Source organism: Sceloporus undulatus, chromosome 6, assembly GCF_019175285.1.
Source record: "Sceloporus undulatus isolate JIND9_A2432 ecotype Alabama chromosome 6, SceUnd_v1.1, whole genome shotgun sequence".
Lineage (NCBI taxonomy): Eukaryota > Metazoa > Chordata > Lepidosauria > Squamata > Phrynosomatidae > Sceloporus > Sceloporus undulatus.
Genome location: NC_056527.1, coordinates 13,742,137 through 13,761,058, shown reverse-complemented (window position 1 = coordinate 13,761,058; position 18,922 = coordinate 13,742,137). Strand labels below are relative to the sequence as shown.

General features: G+C 41.1%; 1 protein-coding gene across 1 annotated transcript in view; it reads left to right on the top strand.

Moving 5' to 3' along the window:
* Positions 1 to 18,922, top strand: part of VIPR2 (vasoactive intestinal peptide receptor 2) — a 62,015-nt gene that overhangs the window by 30,020 nt on the left and 13,073 nt on the right. The window contains exons 3-5 of the mRNA XM_042475174.1: positions 1,464 to 1,571; positions 5,541 to 5,635; positions 18,623 to 18,717. Of these exons, the coding sequence (XP_042331108.1) occupies positions 1,464 to 1,571; positions 5,541 to 5,635; positions 18,623 to 18,717 (298 nt within the window). The remainder of the gene's footprint in view (positions 1 to 1,463; positions 1,572 to 5,540; positions 5,636 to 18,622; positions 18,718 to 18,922) is intronic.

The following is an 18,922-nucleotide window of genomic DNA, read 5'->3' as shown; positions in this document are numbered from 1 at the left end:
GCTAAAATTGCTGGATGAGAAATGTTCTGGTCAATGTCCTTTGTTTGTAATTCTGTATAATACAGTGAGGATGGACATCTCTTTCCCAAAGCTAGAAGAAAAAAGAATGCATTGATCATAATTCTTATACGGATGAGTCCCTGGCTAAATGAACTTATATGCCAGAACCAACAATTTGTGCCGCAAACAGCTCCTGGCTCCCTTTGTATGATTTTGGTGGCCTCAAGGTTTAGATTGGGCCAGTTCATAATGAAAAGTCTATTGCGGCTGCTAGTCATGGTTGAATCTGTGGATAAAATGTCTGTGGATATGGAGGGCCAACTGTATGTTCATAAGTCTAGAAATTTTAGTCAAAAAAATTGATCCAGAAAACCTGGTTCAACCTATCCACAGGTCAGTGTAAGTGCTGTACTTTAACTCTTATTTAAAGAAGGAACTATCCTCTTCCCTGGGTAGGGTGGTGAAAGGTGAGAGCTTAGTCTGTCCCTGGAGCCCTAAAAGAAACACCAATCTCTTTGCCATGGTGCCATTTCTGACCTTTTTGCAAGCCTGGGCAGGGAAATGGCATTGGTGGCAGCTTTCTGATGCTTCCAGTCAAAGGAGTGATGAGAGGAATCAAGCTGTGAAGAATTTGAAAAAGACATTTGTGCATGTTTGTCAGCCTGTCTGGATTAAAATCACACCAAATTATCACATCACATTAAAGTTCAAGGCTGGTTGTTGTTGTTGTTGTTGTTGTTGAATGCAACCCTAAGGCAGGGGTTTTCTTGGCAAGTTTCTTTAGAGGGGGTTTGCCATTGCCATCCTTGGAGGCTGAGAGATTGTGACTTGTCCAAGGTCATCCAGTGGGTTTCCATGGCCAAGCCAGGATTTGAACCCTGGTCTTGAAAGCCAGGGACATAGCCAGGATTTTGGGAAGGGGGGGGGTCCAGACTAAGTGCCACCATTATAATGGGGCTTGGGTGCGGCGGCGTGGCAGCACACACCATTCATTTTATCTAACGGAAGGGGGGGTCCAGACCCCAAGACCCCCCCCTTGGCTACGTCCCTGCAAAAGCCATAGTCTAGGTCATATCAAAATCCTTAATTTTGGCCTCAAAACCTGCCCTTGACTTATACATGACGTATACAGTATGTTTTTGTTAAGTACCAAAACTGCACTTAACAAAAAATACAAGAAGATTTCAGTCATTAGAGGAAGAAAGAAAGCCATATATTTTAAAGTGTTCATTTTCAAAGTATTTATTATAATTTATTTTTACAACTTGTACTAACTGGAAATATGGATACATCTTACATAGCACTTGTGTGGTCTGAAAAATTGTGGCAAGGAAGGAGAACTACTTTGCTTTGTTATATCCCTTACAAAGACCTCAGGGCTCTAAGCAGCTTGGCTGCAATTTTGGAAAGATTAATTTCACTCAAGATGCTTCACAGTGGATGCTATCTGCTTATTTTTTCAGGATGTCTTGGCATCTGGGATAACCTTACCTGCTGGCACCCTGCAGAAATTGGAGAAACTGTGACAGTCCCTTGTCCAAAAATCTTCAGCCACTATTTCACCAAACCAGGTATTTCAAATTCCTTTTTAATGACTGAAGCTAAAAGACTCCGCATGAACTGGTATTAATAGCAAGAAATTCAATCACTTATTTTTTAAAATTTGGTTATGGATATAGATTGAACAGGGGCTGCATTTAATACTGTGTCACAAGATAAGTGGGACTGTCAATAAAGATGGCTAGTTTGCATATCCATTCTTCTATAGATATGCAGCCACAGCCTTCAGGTCTGCATTAAGGAAAGATTCCTGAACAATTGCTATAACTGTTTCCCTCTCACAAAATGGGTGACTTGGTACAATATGTGACCCATCGATCCAATCCTAGTCTACCAGACACACTTAGTGATCCATGCCATACCTGGTTTGGGTACCTTTCCAGGACTGGCAAATAAGGTCAAAGCTTGGTTGAGCAGCTGTTACATTGTTGGTGGAGTGCCTTTGGCTTGGTTGGGCTTGCTTGTGTATGGATTGTGGGTCAGGTTGTATAATATCTGTCAATTCTATTCACATGGCAGAAAACAAGAGCATTCCAAATGTCTACCCCCAACTCCAACCCCAGTCCACATAGAAAAACATACACACACATATACATATATATACAACTATGTCTCCATATTTGCAGGCTAAACATTCATGGATTTGATTATCCATCACTTACTCTATTTAACACCTCCTCCGCCATTTCCCCATACATGACCAAAAAATACATTTGGACACCCATAACCATGGATTCTTTATCCACTGTTTCAAGCATCCACGGGTCATATATTTCAAAAAGCAAGCCTTGATTTTCCCATTCTATATAAGGGACACCATTTTTCTATGCCATTGTATATAATGGGACTTGAGATGCATGGGTTTTGGTATTCATGGGAGGTCCTGGAACAAAACCCCAGTGGATACCAAGGGCTCAGTGTATGTTCTCTCTAGGCATTTGTAGGTCTTCCAGCGCGATTCCAGCAGAGATTGACCATAGAATCGCACTGGAAGATCTACAAATGCTTAAAGAAGTATTCTCTCAGATTAAAAAAATAGTGGCCTATATTTGCGGGTTTTCCACTTTGTAAGGATCCTTGCCACAAAGGTTGGGGGCCAACTGTATCCATACCCTGTCGTAGATTGCAAAGGGTTTCTCCCCTTGTATGGATATTTGTACATATTTCCATAGGGATTTTCCCAAATGTACGTATTTTGCTCATTGGCTAAGCCACACTTTGGGAACTGTCAGAGGCTGAGGGCCACATTGAACCCCCAAGAAGTCTTGGAGAATCACACACCCACCTTACCCTTCCAAAAGAAACCAGAATTTCCTTCTCAAACACCCCTAGGGAACATGGGGGAAGTCTTGCTATGTTTTTTTTGTGTGTGGGGGGGTGAGCCATTGTAGGCCCAAGAGGGTCCTTTTTACAACAGGGAATGACCTGGAAGTCACATAACTTCCTGGAGACCAAAAAATCAACTGTGGAGGTTGTGTGTGATCCACAAGCCACATTTTGTCTGCCCTTGGGCTAAGGCACATTTGTGTGCATTCCCCCTTCCCCCAAATATTTGCCTTTTTGCATGTATTATTCCAACATACGTATTTATTTTAGTACAGTGGACCCTTGTTATACGCTGGTGTTTGGTTCCAAGATCCCTCGTGTATAACAAAATCTGTGGATGCTCAAGTTACATTAAATATGACAGATCAAAATGGTGTCCCTTATAAAAAAATGGAAAATCAAGGTTTGATATTAGAAATTTATATATATATTTTGAACATTTTCAAACCGTGGATGGTTGAATCCATTTATAAAAAATCTGTGTATAAGAAGGGCCGGTTGTATGTGATTTGGATCATAGGCTTGCAAATGTACAGATTCCTGATTATATACAGATCAATATCTGTATTCAGGCTTGCATTTGGTTTCATAAGTTTCAAATCCTATAAAGTTGTCTACAACCGAACACAGTTCTCCCCCATTCCTACCAATCTGAACCTATGTCCATTGTGGGTATAGGTCCTAGGTGAATATCACATCCCTGTGAGGACATCCTTTGGGATCAAAGGCAGAGCAAGCATGTGCTGCAAAAAGGAAGGAAAACACACTCTTACTATCTGTCCCATGTTTGGGGATGGATCTGAGAGCAAGTATTGTCCAATCTAGTCTGCTGATTGTGCACCGTTTGAGGCTACACAGACATAGTGGTAAGGTTCCACTTTAACAGCCATGGCAACATCCTGTAGAATCCTAGGATTTGCAGTTTAAGGAGGGGCATTTAGAATACCAGTCAAATTGCAACTCCAGACGGTCCTCTATGTGGGATGAAAGAGTACCACCTTCTCCTTCACCTCATCCAACATCTTGTGGAATCTTGAGATTTGCAGCCTATGAATTAATTTACAATATATGAGTTAAATGAAGAGTTAAATGCCTTGGTCAGAGAGCTCTAGTGCCTCAACAAAACACAAATACCAGGATGCCATAGGTTACAGCCATAAAAGTTAAAGTGGAATATAGTGCTATAGTTGTGTTGTGTGGTTGACATGTATGCATATGTGCCTTCAAGTTGCCTCTCGACAGATGGTGACCCCGTGAATTTCAAGGGCTTTTCTTAAGCAAGGAACTACTCAGAGGTGGTTTTGCCAATTCTTTCCTCTGAACTATAGCCTACAGCACCTGGTCTTCATGGGTGGCCGCCCATCCAAGTACTAACTAAGGCTGACCCTGCTTAACTTCCAAGATCAGATGGGATCTGATGCCTTTAGGACATAATATGTGGATGAGCCACATATTTAGGGTATTCTGGGATTTGCAGTTTAGGGAGGGGCATTTAAAATTACTCAAGGAGTGCTAGTGCATCGCCACACTACAAACCCCAGGACTTTATAGGACACAGCCATGGCAGTTAAAGTGGCATATATTGCTATAATTGTGCATTGTGATTAGGCCCTATATTATTTCAGAATTAGAGCATGGACAGCTGTTAAATCCACTTGATTGTATCGCTGTTCCTCCTGCAGGTGCTCTGGGTTGTATAGGGGATCTCTCAGGGTTGTAACCTATCCCAGAAACTGGAGAGTATCTGTTCAATGTAGATTGTCCACCCATACAGCAGCAGATGCACCAACTACCCCTGATAAGGCTTTGAGCTTAATACAAATAAAGATATTTCTTCATACATTTCATGCATGATGGGTGCCTATTTATTCGTTAGAGCTCAAAATGATTTCTTTTCCTCTTCTGGGAGGGTAATAGGGAAGCCCTGTAATGTGTTGTGCACTGTAGAATTTCTCCTCCCATAATTGGATGCTGCTTTTAAAATGTATCATAAACAAAATTGAAATGTGCTGTGTGTCAGAGGTCCATTCATTCCTTTGGCTAGTTATTTGTCATCACCAGACTTGAAGGCTTTGATAACTCTGCCCCAGATCATTCAGTATCATCTAAAATAATAGCGTAGAGTAGTGAAAGGACTTTATGGATACAATTTTATTCAAATTACTTTCACATCAAATATAATTAAGCCCAAATTAGTCTTCTCAAAGTCTGGAAGCTAATAACACATCTGCCAAATATTTTTTTAAAATGCTGTACAGGTCAGTTATTGCTGAGCAACACAAAGTTACTTGGAAGTTTCTAAAGACCTGTTATTTCTCTGAACTTATAATAATTTTCACGACTAAACAATGGAAAAGTGAGGAATTTTTCATCCCATCCTTCCAAATCTAGCATATTCCAAATAATTTGGACTACAAATCCCTCCACAGCAATTGTCATTGGTATTTGGGGGATGATGGGAGTTGGAGACCAGCATATCAGAAGGACACCCAATTGGGGAGGTCTGTTCTGTTAGTTTGGTGGGACTAGCTTTACACTGCTCCTGATCTTAATAAATGTAGGTTTATAGATCTTGTTGGTTTTAATTAAAAATCTTTGCTGAGGAAAATTGCTAGATGTTTATGGATTACATTGGTATGCTTTTTTTTTTAAAGGAAATATCAGCAAAAATTGTACAAGCAATGGTTGGTCAGATATATTTCCAGATTTCATATCTGCTTGTGGATACAAAGAAATAGAGGACAGCACGGTAAGACAATTTATGTTGCCATTCAGAATTAAAAATACTGTACCAAAGGACCATCTTTATTGCACAATATGTTCATGTTTCCACTGCACACAGTACAGCTAAAATCGTTATTTTCTGATCCTAGTCCTTCAGTGTCTTCCAAGTTTGAAGCTGTTAATTAAATGGTTTAATGGATTAAAAACATTAAAAGCTGATTAAAAATTAATGTTAAATTTTACCCAGACCAGTTTTATCTCAGCTGGTGCAAGCCAGCATAAACCTTGAAGACACTTCCGGGTTATCTTAATTATACATAAGTCAAGAGATGTCTCCTAGGTATTTTGAGGAACATAGGAATATAAAAAGCTGTTTTATAGTGAGTAGGACTGTTGGTCCATCTAGCTCAGTATTGTCACCTCTGACTGGTAGCTACACTCCATGTTTTTAGGCAGGATTCCTTCTTTGCTGTCCCTGAATATCTTGGTAAAACTACAACCCAAATATTGACCAGGCCTGATGGTGTTTAACTTCTGAAATCAGATGAGACTGGTGTGTTCAGAGGCATATGATTCAAACTACTGTGGCGGGTTATAAACCGCCATGAAAGTACGGAGTCAGTCCGTACTAGGGTTAGGAAGGTGCGGTGCTTCCACACCCCCCTAACCCTAGTACGGACTGAGTCCGTACAAAATGGCGGCTCCCCTTCCACATGGGGGCCGCCATGACGACGTCACGACCGCGCCAGGGCGCTTAGTGCGCCCTTTGCGCGGACCAGGAAGGAGCTCCGTTTCGGAGCTCCTTCCTGGTTTGCGGCGCCGCTTTGCATCGCTGGGCGCAGCCTTCAGACAGCTGCACCCAGTGAAGCAAGGGAGAAAGGGGCCAAGCAGCTCCTTTCTCCTCCTCCCCGCCACCGCGGGGTGTCCTTGGGGCTTGAAGCCCCAAGGACACCCCTTTTCAGGCTGCAGGGAAGCGACCTTTTGCCGCTTCCCCGCAGCCTGCAAAGCGGCGGATCAGGGCCTCGGAGGCTGCTGGTCTGGCAGCTGAGGCCCCGATACACCAGGGAAAGAGGCGGGTGCAGCCCGCCCCAAACAGGCGGTCTGTAACCCGCCTAAGTTTTTTCTGGGTCAGCACTATCAGTAAGATTTAAATGTTAGAACACTGGTAGAATGTTCTGGAAATTACAGTCCTGCCCAGTAAGTTTAAGAACACACTGAATTGATTGTCAGCATCTGAAATCTTGTGTTTTTAATCTAAAATTATTTTGCCCCATCTGTGCCACTGTATAAAGCTTTTCAGATGACTTGGTAAAATTCACCACATACCAAACTTCAATTTATATTGGCTCAGTTGACAATTTATCCCATTTCAGCATTTGGGAAATTGTGTTATTTCCCACAGTTTAAAAGAAACTAATAATATTAACTATGGATGTGTTGAGACAAATAAATTTGGAAAGGGAACCTATGGTGCTGGGTTAATTATTTTCCCTTACACTGTTTCAGCCATTGAGCACCATGGTTGCTATTTGCACTGTCAGTCGGCCTTTCATATCGATAGATTCCTTATCCATGGATTCAACCATCATGCTTAAAAATATACCGTATATACTTGACGATATAGTTTTGTGGTCAAAATTATTGATTTTGATATGACCCAAGGATAAGTTGAGGGTAAAATCTAGCGGCATGTAACAAAGAATCTAAAGGATGACGCAAGGGAAAACAATGCCAAAGAACTTAACAAAATTCTAGCAGGCATAACTATTTGTGCTCAAAATAAAGTCTGGATGGATGAAAAAATAGAGGAGGGTCAGTGATTCCAAGACAGATTACATTTCTGCCTTTCACTAGGAAGTGTTAAAGTACAGTACTTACAGCACTCATGGATAAGTTGACTCAATTTTTTAACTAAAATTTCTAGACTTATACATGAGTATATACAGTATAAAATCAAGACCTTGATTTTGCCATTTTATATAAGGGACCCTAATTTACTCCTCCATTCTATTTAATGGGACTTGAGCATCCACAGATTTTGGTATCCACTCGGCATCCTGGAACGAAACCCCAATGGATACCAAAGGCCTATTGCATTGGCAAAACACAGCTACCTGGATAATATGATGCTTATACATGGTTGCCCTTCAAGGCAAATGGTTTAAAGTGTGTATTTATTTATTTATCATTAAATTTTATTATAAATAAATAAGGAAATGAGTAACAGTTGCTCTTTTTGACTATGCAGGGATCACTAGAAAGGACAGCTTGGCAGGTTAGCTGAAAGTAAGAGCTTCAGGAACAATGAGGTAGTAGAATTTTGGACCACTTGAGACAGCATAAGTGTTCTCATATGGATGACCTGCAGGTAGAAAACTTTTGTTGTTAACAGCTCTTGAGTTGCTCACAACTCATGTTGGCCCTATAGATGAAACATCTCCAAGACACTCTATCCTCCACTGCTCTGCTTAGTTCCTGCAAATTCATACCCCTGACCTCCCTAATAGAGTCTATCCATCTGGCATGCAGTCTCCCTCTTTTTCTGCTACCCTCTACTTTTCCTAGAGTTGTCTTTTCTAATGAGTCATGCCTTCTCATGACATGGCAAAAGTATGACAGCTTCGATTTGATCATCTTGGCTTCCAGGGAGGTTTCAGGTTTGATCTGTTCAAGGACCCATTTGTTTGTCTTTTTGGCTGTCCATGGTATTCTCAGCATTTCTTCAGCTAGACAGAAACTAGCTCATCAGAATAAAACAATTAGAACAATCATTTCATCAGGTCTCTCTCTGTGCTCACCAACTATAATTCCACCACTTTAGTCTCTTTCCTGTATCTGTGAAATGTGTAGTCACTCCAAAATAGCTTTGGGATACCAGTCTGAAGGTTTATGACCTACGAATATATCATATTGCGTTTGTACCTGTGACCCTTTGCTTAATATATATTTAAAAAGGGACCTTTTGGCAGAGACTTCAGCCATATTTTCTCTGGTGAGTTTTGACAACTATTGTTAGTTCTGGTCTTTCTAATTTTGATCTATGGAGGCATAGACACAGAATGTAATATTTGGGCATTGTGTACATGTGATAGTAGCTGCAGACCTTTCAGAAGTTTTTTTTTCTTTTTTTTAAATGTTACTTTCTAATTACATTACCAAGAGACTTTCCTTTTAAAAAAAATAAATCACATGTACGGATCTCATTAATTAAGGGATTTTAGAAGGCTAAACAATACAGAGTTCTCAAGGAAGCAGAATGGAAACATCCTGAGTCCTCCAGCTGGAAGGCAGTTTTTCTATATATAGTCTTCTCAGATATTAAAGTTTTCAGATTTTAGTTGCTCCTTGGGAGTGTTGGTGCCTTGTAAGGGATGTATGCCTTTAAAAAGTACAGCCTTAGTGATAGAGAACTCATTCCACCAGGAGATTCAAGCCTCATTTGACATGAATAACAACTGCTCAAGAGCATAATAGCTCCTCTTAATTTGAAGAAACTTATGGGAGAAAACCTCTGGATGGATTGGACCCTAACTAATTGAAAGGACGTTCTCAAGATCCTTCCCAAATTGGCTGACTGATTCACAGGCCTGCAAAACTGAGAGACATAAAAACTTTTTTTTTAAAGTACACTGGTTTTATAGTAATTTGGCATTCTAAATTCAAAAATTACCTCAGATTTGCTATATCATGTACAGTTTTTTTTTTCACAATTTGCTTTGACGTTTCTGTGTTGTAATATGTGATTGAGTGAAATAAGCCTGCAAAGAGTAAGAATGAGGTTAAAGTTTTCTAATAGACTTCAAAACTTTTGCTGAGATGAAAGGCTGCCCAGAAAGGGCCACAGGGGAGCTGCAGACTGTTCCACCCTCCCTCCCTCCCTCCATGGACTTGCTTGCCCCATTGGCTGGCAACCTACCAACCAGCCAGATGACTTCTAGCGGGGGCATGCCATGACATATGAAGCCCCTATTCAGAGTCTGGCTCAGCTGCTGCACCAGGCTCTGAACAGAAAACATGGCTCCCTTAGTAGTGACCTCTGCCAAGAAGGCAGCACCGTGGCCTCAGCAAATCCCATTCAGCATCTTGCACAGCTGCCCTGCAGCTCTTTCCAGACACCCACATCAGACTCGGGACAGAAAGTAGCCAACAGCAATGGCTGTTACATCAGACATTAAATGGAAAGCACTCCCGCAACAGTAGCCGCTACTGAAGGGGGCAGTACTTCAGCCTTTGGAAGTCCCATTCACAATCTGGCATGTCTGCTGAGTAAATGAGAAAGGGAGGCAATACCCTTTGTGATGCTACTAGTAGCCATGTGTACCACCCCACCACCTGTATACTCCTCTCTTGCATATTGCCTGGTGCTACAGGCAACACAGAAGACCATGTTGCTGTGGCAAGGGTTGCGAGGCCAATGCAGCCCTTAAATGGCTGTACCTACAGCTGCTCCAGCTGCCATGCATTAGTAGAGCTAGCTGTGCCTGTTGGCTTATACCTGCTCCTTCCAGGACTTTGGCAGCTTGGGCCAGATCCTGCAAAGACTTTGCCAGCAGGAGGCCAGAGGTTCCATCTTGCAACAACCTACACAGGCACACCATTACAGGTCTGTGCCCCCTGTGTGATGCCTTTGCATTGCTACAGGGTGCTACAGGTTTTTCTGCAAAATACGGCAAAAAGGTAAGATTCTTAAAACTGGTTTAATGGAAAGATGGGGGTTATTTCGGTGCAAAACTGACCTCATGTCCTGAAGACAATCCACACTTGAGTTGGGGATTTGGCCCTGTGTCATTAAGGCAGGTTGCCATGAGGATGGGATGAGACCATTTTATTTGGCCCATGTAGACAAGGCTGAAGACATCAAAAGTTTCAAGTTGGTTTTTAATAAGCAGCAATATGCACCAGATATGAAGGGAAGAATGAGCAAAAAAGAAAGAAACCTGCAATAAAACAGTTAAAAAGCAGGTGCAGATAAAAAATAAAAATAAAACATAATTAAAAGCCAGAATGAAGAGAGACAGCAAAAACAAACAAAAGATTGCAGTTAATTATGGTGGGCAAACAATTAGGAATCAAGCTTCAGCAGGCTCAGCTCTAGTGCCTCAACAACCTACACTTCCCAGAATTCCATAGCCTTAAGCCATGGCAGTTAAAGTGGTGCCAAACTGGATTATTTCTGCAGTGTGGATGCAGCTCCTTTCTCTGAGTGAGCAATCTTGGCCAAGCCAAGATTTGAATTCTGGTTTCCTGGGTCATAGTCCAACACACATACCTCTACACCACACCAAACTGCAATACAGTACCTTAATTCTTGCCTTTCATTCATTTTTGACATGCGCACATTTTCTTAGCCCCACCAATGCCTGGTGACACACAGTCCTCACATCACACATCCAACATTTACCATAGTTCCCTCATCATCCATCCAGCCTTTAGGGAAGCTACAGGAAGTTTCTAAGTTCTTTGGCACCATTTCCCTTTACTTCGTCCTTTACATCCTTTATAAATAAATAATAAATAAAATATTTATTTATAGCCCGCCTTTCGTAGATCAAGGCGGGTTACAACAATAACAGTTACAGAGTAAAAAACACAATACACAATAACAGCAATTATACATTAAAATCACAATAGCAATATCCAACTAGCATAAGATGTTTACAACAAGGATAATAATGGTGAGGGGGAGGAAGGAGGCTACAAAGGGAAAAAGTTAGGGGAAAGCTGTTTGGAACAGGAAGGTTTTTAATTCCTTCCTGAACCGCTCAAGGGAGGTGGCCGAGCGGAGCTCACTGGGAAGCGCGTTCCAGAGCAAAGGAGCCGAGATGGAATAGGCTCTACGTGATGTTGTGGCATATTTAGAATCTAGGACTGTCAACAAACGCTTCCCAACGGATCTGAGTGTGCGGGGCAGATTATATGGGGAGAGGCGGTTCTCCAAGTACCCTGGGCCCAAGCCATTTAGGGCTTTGTAGGTGATAACCAACACCTTGTATTGCGCTCGGAAGCGGATGGGCAGCCAATGGAGATCTTTTAGTATCGGTGTTATATGGGTGGCCCTGGAAGATCCAGTGACCACTCTAGCTGCCATATTTTGAACCAACTGTAGCTTCCGGGTATGGTACAAGGGTTGCCCCATGTAGAGCGCATTACAGAAATCCAAACGAGAGGTTACCAGAGCGTGTACCACCGTTTCAAGGTCCCTCCAGCCCAGGAAGGGTCGCAGCTGGCGTATCAACCGAAGTTGAAAACAGGTGCTCCTGACCGTCGCATCCACCTGAGATGTAAGGTGGAGCGACGAGTCCAGGAGCACCCCCAGACTGAGAACAGAGTCCTTCAAGGGGAGTGTGACCCCGTTCAGGACAGGTGGACAAACCTCCAATCCCGGACCGGGGGAACCTATCATGAGCACTTCCGTTTTCTCTGGATTCAGTCTGAGTCTGTTTTCCCTCATCCAGCCCATTACCGAGTCTAGACAGGCATCAAGAGGAGAGATGCCATCCCTGGTCACTGCATCAGTCGGAGACACAGAGAAGACTATTTGGGTGTCATCAGCATACTGATAACACCGCGCCCCGTGCCTCCGGATAATCTCTCCCAGCAGTTTCATGTAAATGTTAAATAGCATGGGAGATAGAATAGCTCCCTGAGGGACACCAGATGTAAGCGCCCTCTTGTCGGAGCATTCGTCCCCCAGCTGCACCATCTGGAATCTGCCCGAAAGGTAGGAACGGAACCACTGGAGTGCAGTGCCCCCGATTCCTAACTCTCTCAGGCGTTCCAGAAGGATACCATGGTCAATGGTATCGAAAGCCGCTGAGATGTCCAAGAGCACTAACAGGGACACGCTACCCCTGTCCATGCCCAGACGGAGATCATCGACCAAGGTGACCATGGCAGTCTCAACTCCTTAGCCCGCCCGGAACCTTTGTTACAATGCCCATAAGTTTCACCCTTGACTTCTCTAAAGGTTATATCAAAATCTATAATTTGGCCCTAGAACCTGCCCTCCACTTATACAAGAGGTCAATTTATACGTGAGTATATATGGTAGTTTTCTTTTGTCATAGCCGATTTTTAAAAATTGAGTTAACATTCTAATTTATAAGGAAAGGGTGAAATAGAATATTTGATCACACTTTCTTGCCTTCCAAATTAAAGCGCAGGGAAATGAATATGCTAATGAAGCATCTAGGCCTGGAATGAATTTTGTCAAGCTTCTTATCTCTAAAATAAAGTAATAAAATCATTTATATTAAAAATTGTTCTGTGCATCACATAATGCATGCATGTCTTTTAAAATAGCACATTGCAGAGTAGAAGGAAGATAAGACAGTTGATTATGGTTCTTTCTGATGTCTGACAGAAAGTGTATTTGGTGGCCATAATGTCACCTAGTAATATCTGCTGGCACAGAAAAAGATTTTTCCCTAGAGGGACATGACATTATTTCTTTTAATTAATTACAATAATGCCAATGTATGTTCCATTTTATTCAAAGGCTGAAGTTGGATGTTTCCACACCACACATACCATCCATGTGCTTTTGGAACAGAACTGCCAGATTACAATTTGATTATCTGTATCAAAAAATCTCCCAGTACAAAACAGGCCTCCATAACTTCTCCTATACATCCCTTCCCTATTTTTGTTATCTCTCTTTTCCTGGGATGAGCAGGTCTCTTTAAAAAGGGTGGGATTGCATTGATTTATTGAATTTATATTCCATCTTTGTCCCAGCACAGGCTTCAAGGCAGCTTAGAACAAGTTAAAACAAAGTACAGCTAAAATGAATTAATCCAAAAGTTTTCAAAAATTTAAATAATAGTTCTTTTTTTAAAAAAAAAAGTCACACAAGTTAAAGATACGACACGTCCCATTAAAAGCTCCATCTGCCTCGCCAGTGTAAAAAATAAGGCCTGCCTAAATAAAAATACTTTTGCCTGCTGGCAAAAAGATGATGGAGGAGGGTCTAGCTGAGCCTCATGTAGGCCATCTTTCACACCTAGGGTCCTTTCACAGAACTAGGAGTCCTTGCACACTACATAATTATTGTGCTATGTTTCCACATTAACTGCCTTGGCAAGATCATATGGAATCCTGGGATTTGTAGTTTGATGAGACAATCAAGCTGTCTGGCTGAGGATACCCCTCCCTAAAAATGGCAAATCCACGGATTTCATAGGATGCTGGCTGCGATGAAGGACAAGAAGACACTCCATCTCATCCCACATTGAGGAGACATCTGGACTGGTAGTTGAATCTTACTTCAGTGCTAACAATGGGATTGTCTTATCCTGCCACACCTGAGAGAGATGGGTAGTTTTGATAGCCCACAAATGTTGTGTTGCAAACACAACTCTGTCCTCAAACAGAGGGTAACCATCAAGGTTTTTGGGAAAGCCCATCTGCTGCTGTTGTCATGGGACTTCAAGTTGTTTCTGACTTATGGCAACCCCAAGGGAAACCTATCATGGGGTTTTCTTGATAAGATTTCTTCAAAGATGGTTCGGTATTGCCTTCCTTTGAGGCTGAGAGCATGTGACCTGCCAAAGGTCACCCAGTGGATTTCATGGCCAAGTGAGAAATCAATACCTGGTTTCCAAAGTTGTAGTCCAACACTTAAACCACCAATTATTTCACTCTGGAACTACATCATCGATAGATGTAAACATAGAGAGCATATTCCTGTGTCATGGCTGATTAATGCAACAGTTTACTCCCATAATCAGAGTATGATTTGTATCTCTGTTGTTTGCCTTTTAAAAATTAATTCAGTTTTTTTCCTCCTGTGTGGTACATCAGCCAGCATGTCTTGGGCACACACAGTGTTTTTCACATCTGCTTTATATTCCTTGTCTTCTACCTAAAACTGTCAAGGCTTTTTGAGATACTGTATTTTCTGGAAGAGATGAACAACTTCAAATCAGAACGCCTCGATGTGTGGAGCTGCTAGGGAACTCTCACAAAGGAGCTTACATAAGACAGCACTATTTTTAACCCTCTTGCATCATGTTATACTCTGGACATTTTCTTTTCAATTTCTTTGGCCATGTCACTATATTCAATACCCATTTTGGTATTGTTCGCACTGGTTTTCTGCCTCTACTTTATCTGCTTATCTTTGCTCTCCCATGGTGCTTTCACTGTTATGCTGGTGGTGGTTTTGAAACACGTGCCTCCTAAAAGGATCCTTCCAGAAACCCATGAGGGTATTTTCTCATTCTTAGTAGTAAAAAAATGTACTTGGAAAGAAGGAATCAAACAACTGACTAGCAAATATTAACTGTTACTAACTGTTACTAACTGTTACTATTACTGTTATGAAAGAATAGTTGCATGCATGAGCAATTAGTGTAGAGAATAATTCGAGAAACAATAACACTAAACATTGTATACGCAAAGTACTTGCTACTGGCTAGTAAAAGTCTTCCTGAACAAATATTGTTTAAGATTAGACTTGGAGGAAAGTGGTGTGAAAATTGGAGAAAGGAACTCTGATAATTTAAGATGCGCAGATGACTCCATATTACTAGCAGAAAATAAATATTTGGAATGACTACTGATGAAAGAACAACAACTGATGAAGTTAATGCAGAAAGTGCAAAAGCAAGGTTATGGCTGGATATTAAGAAAACCAAATTGATGACCACAGATGGTTTAAATAACTTTAAAGTGGGTGATGAAGTCAGCAAAATAGTTAAATATTTATCTATAGCTTTGTTCAGTCTTTAATCAAAATGTAGTCAAGAAATCAGAAGACTAAATCTTGGAAGGGCTGCTATGAAAGAACTAAAGAAGTTTCTTTGCATCTGTAAAGATATATCATAAATACCAGAGTCAGAATCATGCATTCCATAGCATTTCCAGTTTCTATGTATGGTTGTGAAATTGGAACAGTGAAGGAAGCTGAAAGGAAGAACATCGCCTCATTTGAAAAATGATGCTAGAAGAAAATTGTATACATACCACAGACTGTGAAAAGCACAAAAAAGTGGGTGCAGGAGGAAATCAAGTCTGAACTTTCTTAGAAGCTAAAATGAATAAACTCTAAAGGATATCATGAAATGAAACGACACATCAGAAAAGGTAATAATGCCTGGTAATGTGGAAGGCAGTAGGAAAAGAGAAAGAACACATTACAGATGGACCCCGTGACAGATGAATCCCATTTGGGGAGAAAGGCGGGATATAAATCCAAATAACTAAAGAAATAGCTTTAATAAAGAAAGCCACAAGTTTGCAAGATGTGAGTGGAGGTGTTGATGGCCGGGGTCTTGGAGGTCTATCATGCATAAAGTCAACATAAGTCGAAGATGGCTTGGTAGTATATAACAACAAAACATATATGTGTCAGACAGACAACATGTTTATAGTAGCTTTACTGTGAGTCAAAATGCTATCTAAAAACTATGAAGGCTCATATGGCTTGGGTCCTGTCATATTTTCCTATACAAGTGTGCTCAAGCTTTCAGATCTGCAGGGAGGACTTTCTATTAGCCTCACAACACAGAGAGATATGAGAGAGAAATTCTTGGTAGCTGCTTGAAAGGAATTCCCTTTTAAGGGATACTAGGCTAGCCAGCTCTCCTTTGTCCTCTTACTAGCAGTCAGAGATCTTTTTATTTGTGTGGTCTTTCAGAAATTGAGTGGCTACTGAGATAGGGGCTTTTAACTGGGGAGAGGTGGTAGCAATACTTCTCTAGTCAGTGTGCTATTTGGGGGGCTGATATGATAATTTGTTTTATTATGTACTAATAATATAACTTTATTTTTATTTGCATCTTTTTAAAATCTTGCTGGGAGCCACCTTGAGTCTCACTTTTGGAAGAGAGCAGAAAATAAATCAATAAATGTATAAATATCACTAAAGATCAGTCACCTTTTTTTCAAACAAAAGTAAATATACTGTCAGGTGATAATTGCCTATTATTTCATGGTTGTTTCATAAGAAGGAAACTGTACTGTTTGTGTCTCAGGTAAGAAACACGTGGAATGGAAATGGTGTGACATCAATGAGCATTACTAGTGCCCTAAGCCTGGAAGTCAACAAACACCTACACAATGGAATGTGTAGAAACTGTTTCTACACAGCCCAGCAAATGGAGGCACCAGCTTGTGCAAGCTTCAGGAAGGAGAGAGATATATTTCATATTTTGTTTCATTATCAAAGGGAGACAGAGCTGCAACACTGGTTGCCAAGGATGGGTATATTTGCTTCCCATAAATCACCAATTTGCCTTCCATAACATTCAGCTCTCAGAAGGCAAAATAAATAGATTATAACAACTGTCCATCACACTGCTGTTCAATGTATTAAGAACTTGGGGGCCATCCAATGAAACTGACAGTGGATTCCAGGCAAACAAAAGAAAGCACTTCTTTAGATAGGGCATGATTAATTCATGGAATTTATTGCCCACAAGACTTTGAAAGGGGATTAGAGAAAGAATGGGGGACTGGTCTGGCAACAGAATCCATATCTTCACCTATACGATTAGAGGGACTGGTATATTCTTGAATTGGTATGCCAGTGAATACCAATTGCTGGAGACATACAGCTACAATAGTATTATAGTTTTTAAACCAGTGCTGGGGAACTAATGGCGCTTCGGATGTTTTTGTATTCCAGGACCCCTTAGCGTTATCCAGCCTGGGCAATGGCATCAACATCTGGAAGGGCAAAGGTTTCTCACCCTATTTTAAGTGTTGGTGTGGGTTTCTTGAAGGACATCTTAGCCAGCAAATGTGCCAAGAAAAAGACTAGGCCTTTGTTCTGGTCCAACAGGCCTTTCCTTCTGGCCTTAAGATTTAGTTTAATGTCAGTTGATGCCAAGTGTACAAATGCAACACAACTGTCAGACTCGACAACTCCCTCCAGAGAGACAGATGTTGAGCTACAATGGGATTCCAAAGGCTTCATAGACCCCGAAGCAGCAAATTAACCTTTTGGCTAACAACTTTTTTGTCCTGTTAAACTGAAGTGAGAAATATGTTCTGATGTGGAAAGAACGCCCTGTCAAACAAAATGCAAGCAAGCTAACTTTAGCCTGTTATATTCAGCAAGCATATTAATAGAAAGCCACACTGATTCTTTTCTGCATGACTGCATTCTTTTCTTTTTTTAAAAAAGAGAAGGTTCAGTAGTGGAAATGCATGTACATTGAGCCACGTATCTGGTAAAGCCTTACACAGTTAAGAATGCCTTCCAGATTAATAAGGAAAGATCCATATAAAGTTTACACCCACAATTGTAGCAACAGTGTGTGTAAAGCCTGTTGACTCAGCTATGATAGAGGAAAGATCTCTTTACCATTGCTGAAGTATGTTGCAATAAGAGGTTTAACTAGCTATGTACTGTATATGCATTATCCTACTTGAGAGTATGTATTTTCCCTGGAAAATTATTAACCATCCATTATGAAGCCAAGCCCTCCCTCCAGTCCATCTGCCTTGGTCCAGGCCTTGGAGGTAGAGAGGAACTGCTGGACCTCTTACCCTTTCCCGCCACCACTCCCTTCTCCTTCTGTGTCATGTCTTTTTAGATTGTAAGCCCGAGGGCAGGGATGCGTCTAATTAAAAAGATTGCATGTACAGTGCTGTGTAAATGTTAATAATAATAATAATAGCTTCCACATGTGTGGAACAGTGAGAGGTATCACCGTGTCCTTCGCATAAGGACAATCAGAATATCTTAAGATGACTATGGACACCAACTTGCAAAACAGGCACAATTTATCACTTCATATACTTGGGAGGAGATTACTATACCAAGGTGTAATGAAACCCTTTCCTTTTCCTTCTCCACCATCTCTCGTTTAGGCATGAGTGCTACTGAGTGAGCACTCTTCATGCATCCTCTGTTGATGACATACCAAGACCCCAGGGAATGGAAAGGGTCTATACTTTAGTGATACAAATGCCATCCTGTGCATAATTTTGGAACTCACTAGCAAATGCTCTATTTGTGATCACTTCTAGTTACAGCTGAATATAAATGGTTTTTCCCCCATAGATTTTCTATGTTCTGGTGAAAGCAATTTACACCCTTGGACACAGCGCCTCTCTAGTTGCTCTGATTACAGGAAGCATCATTCTTTGCCTTTTTAGGTAAGTTTGGCTAACAACGGAAGAGGAGTATTTTTTAAAAATATCTATCACAGAAAATGTGATTAGTAATAAACACAAATAGGATGTGTTAACACAAGATACCTTGTGCCATGTAGTCAAATAATGCCAAATAAATATCACACAATACAAGTAATACTAAGAACTTTAAAACAAGTAATAGTAGTAGCTTCTTGTCATCTGGTAT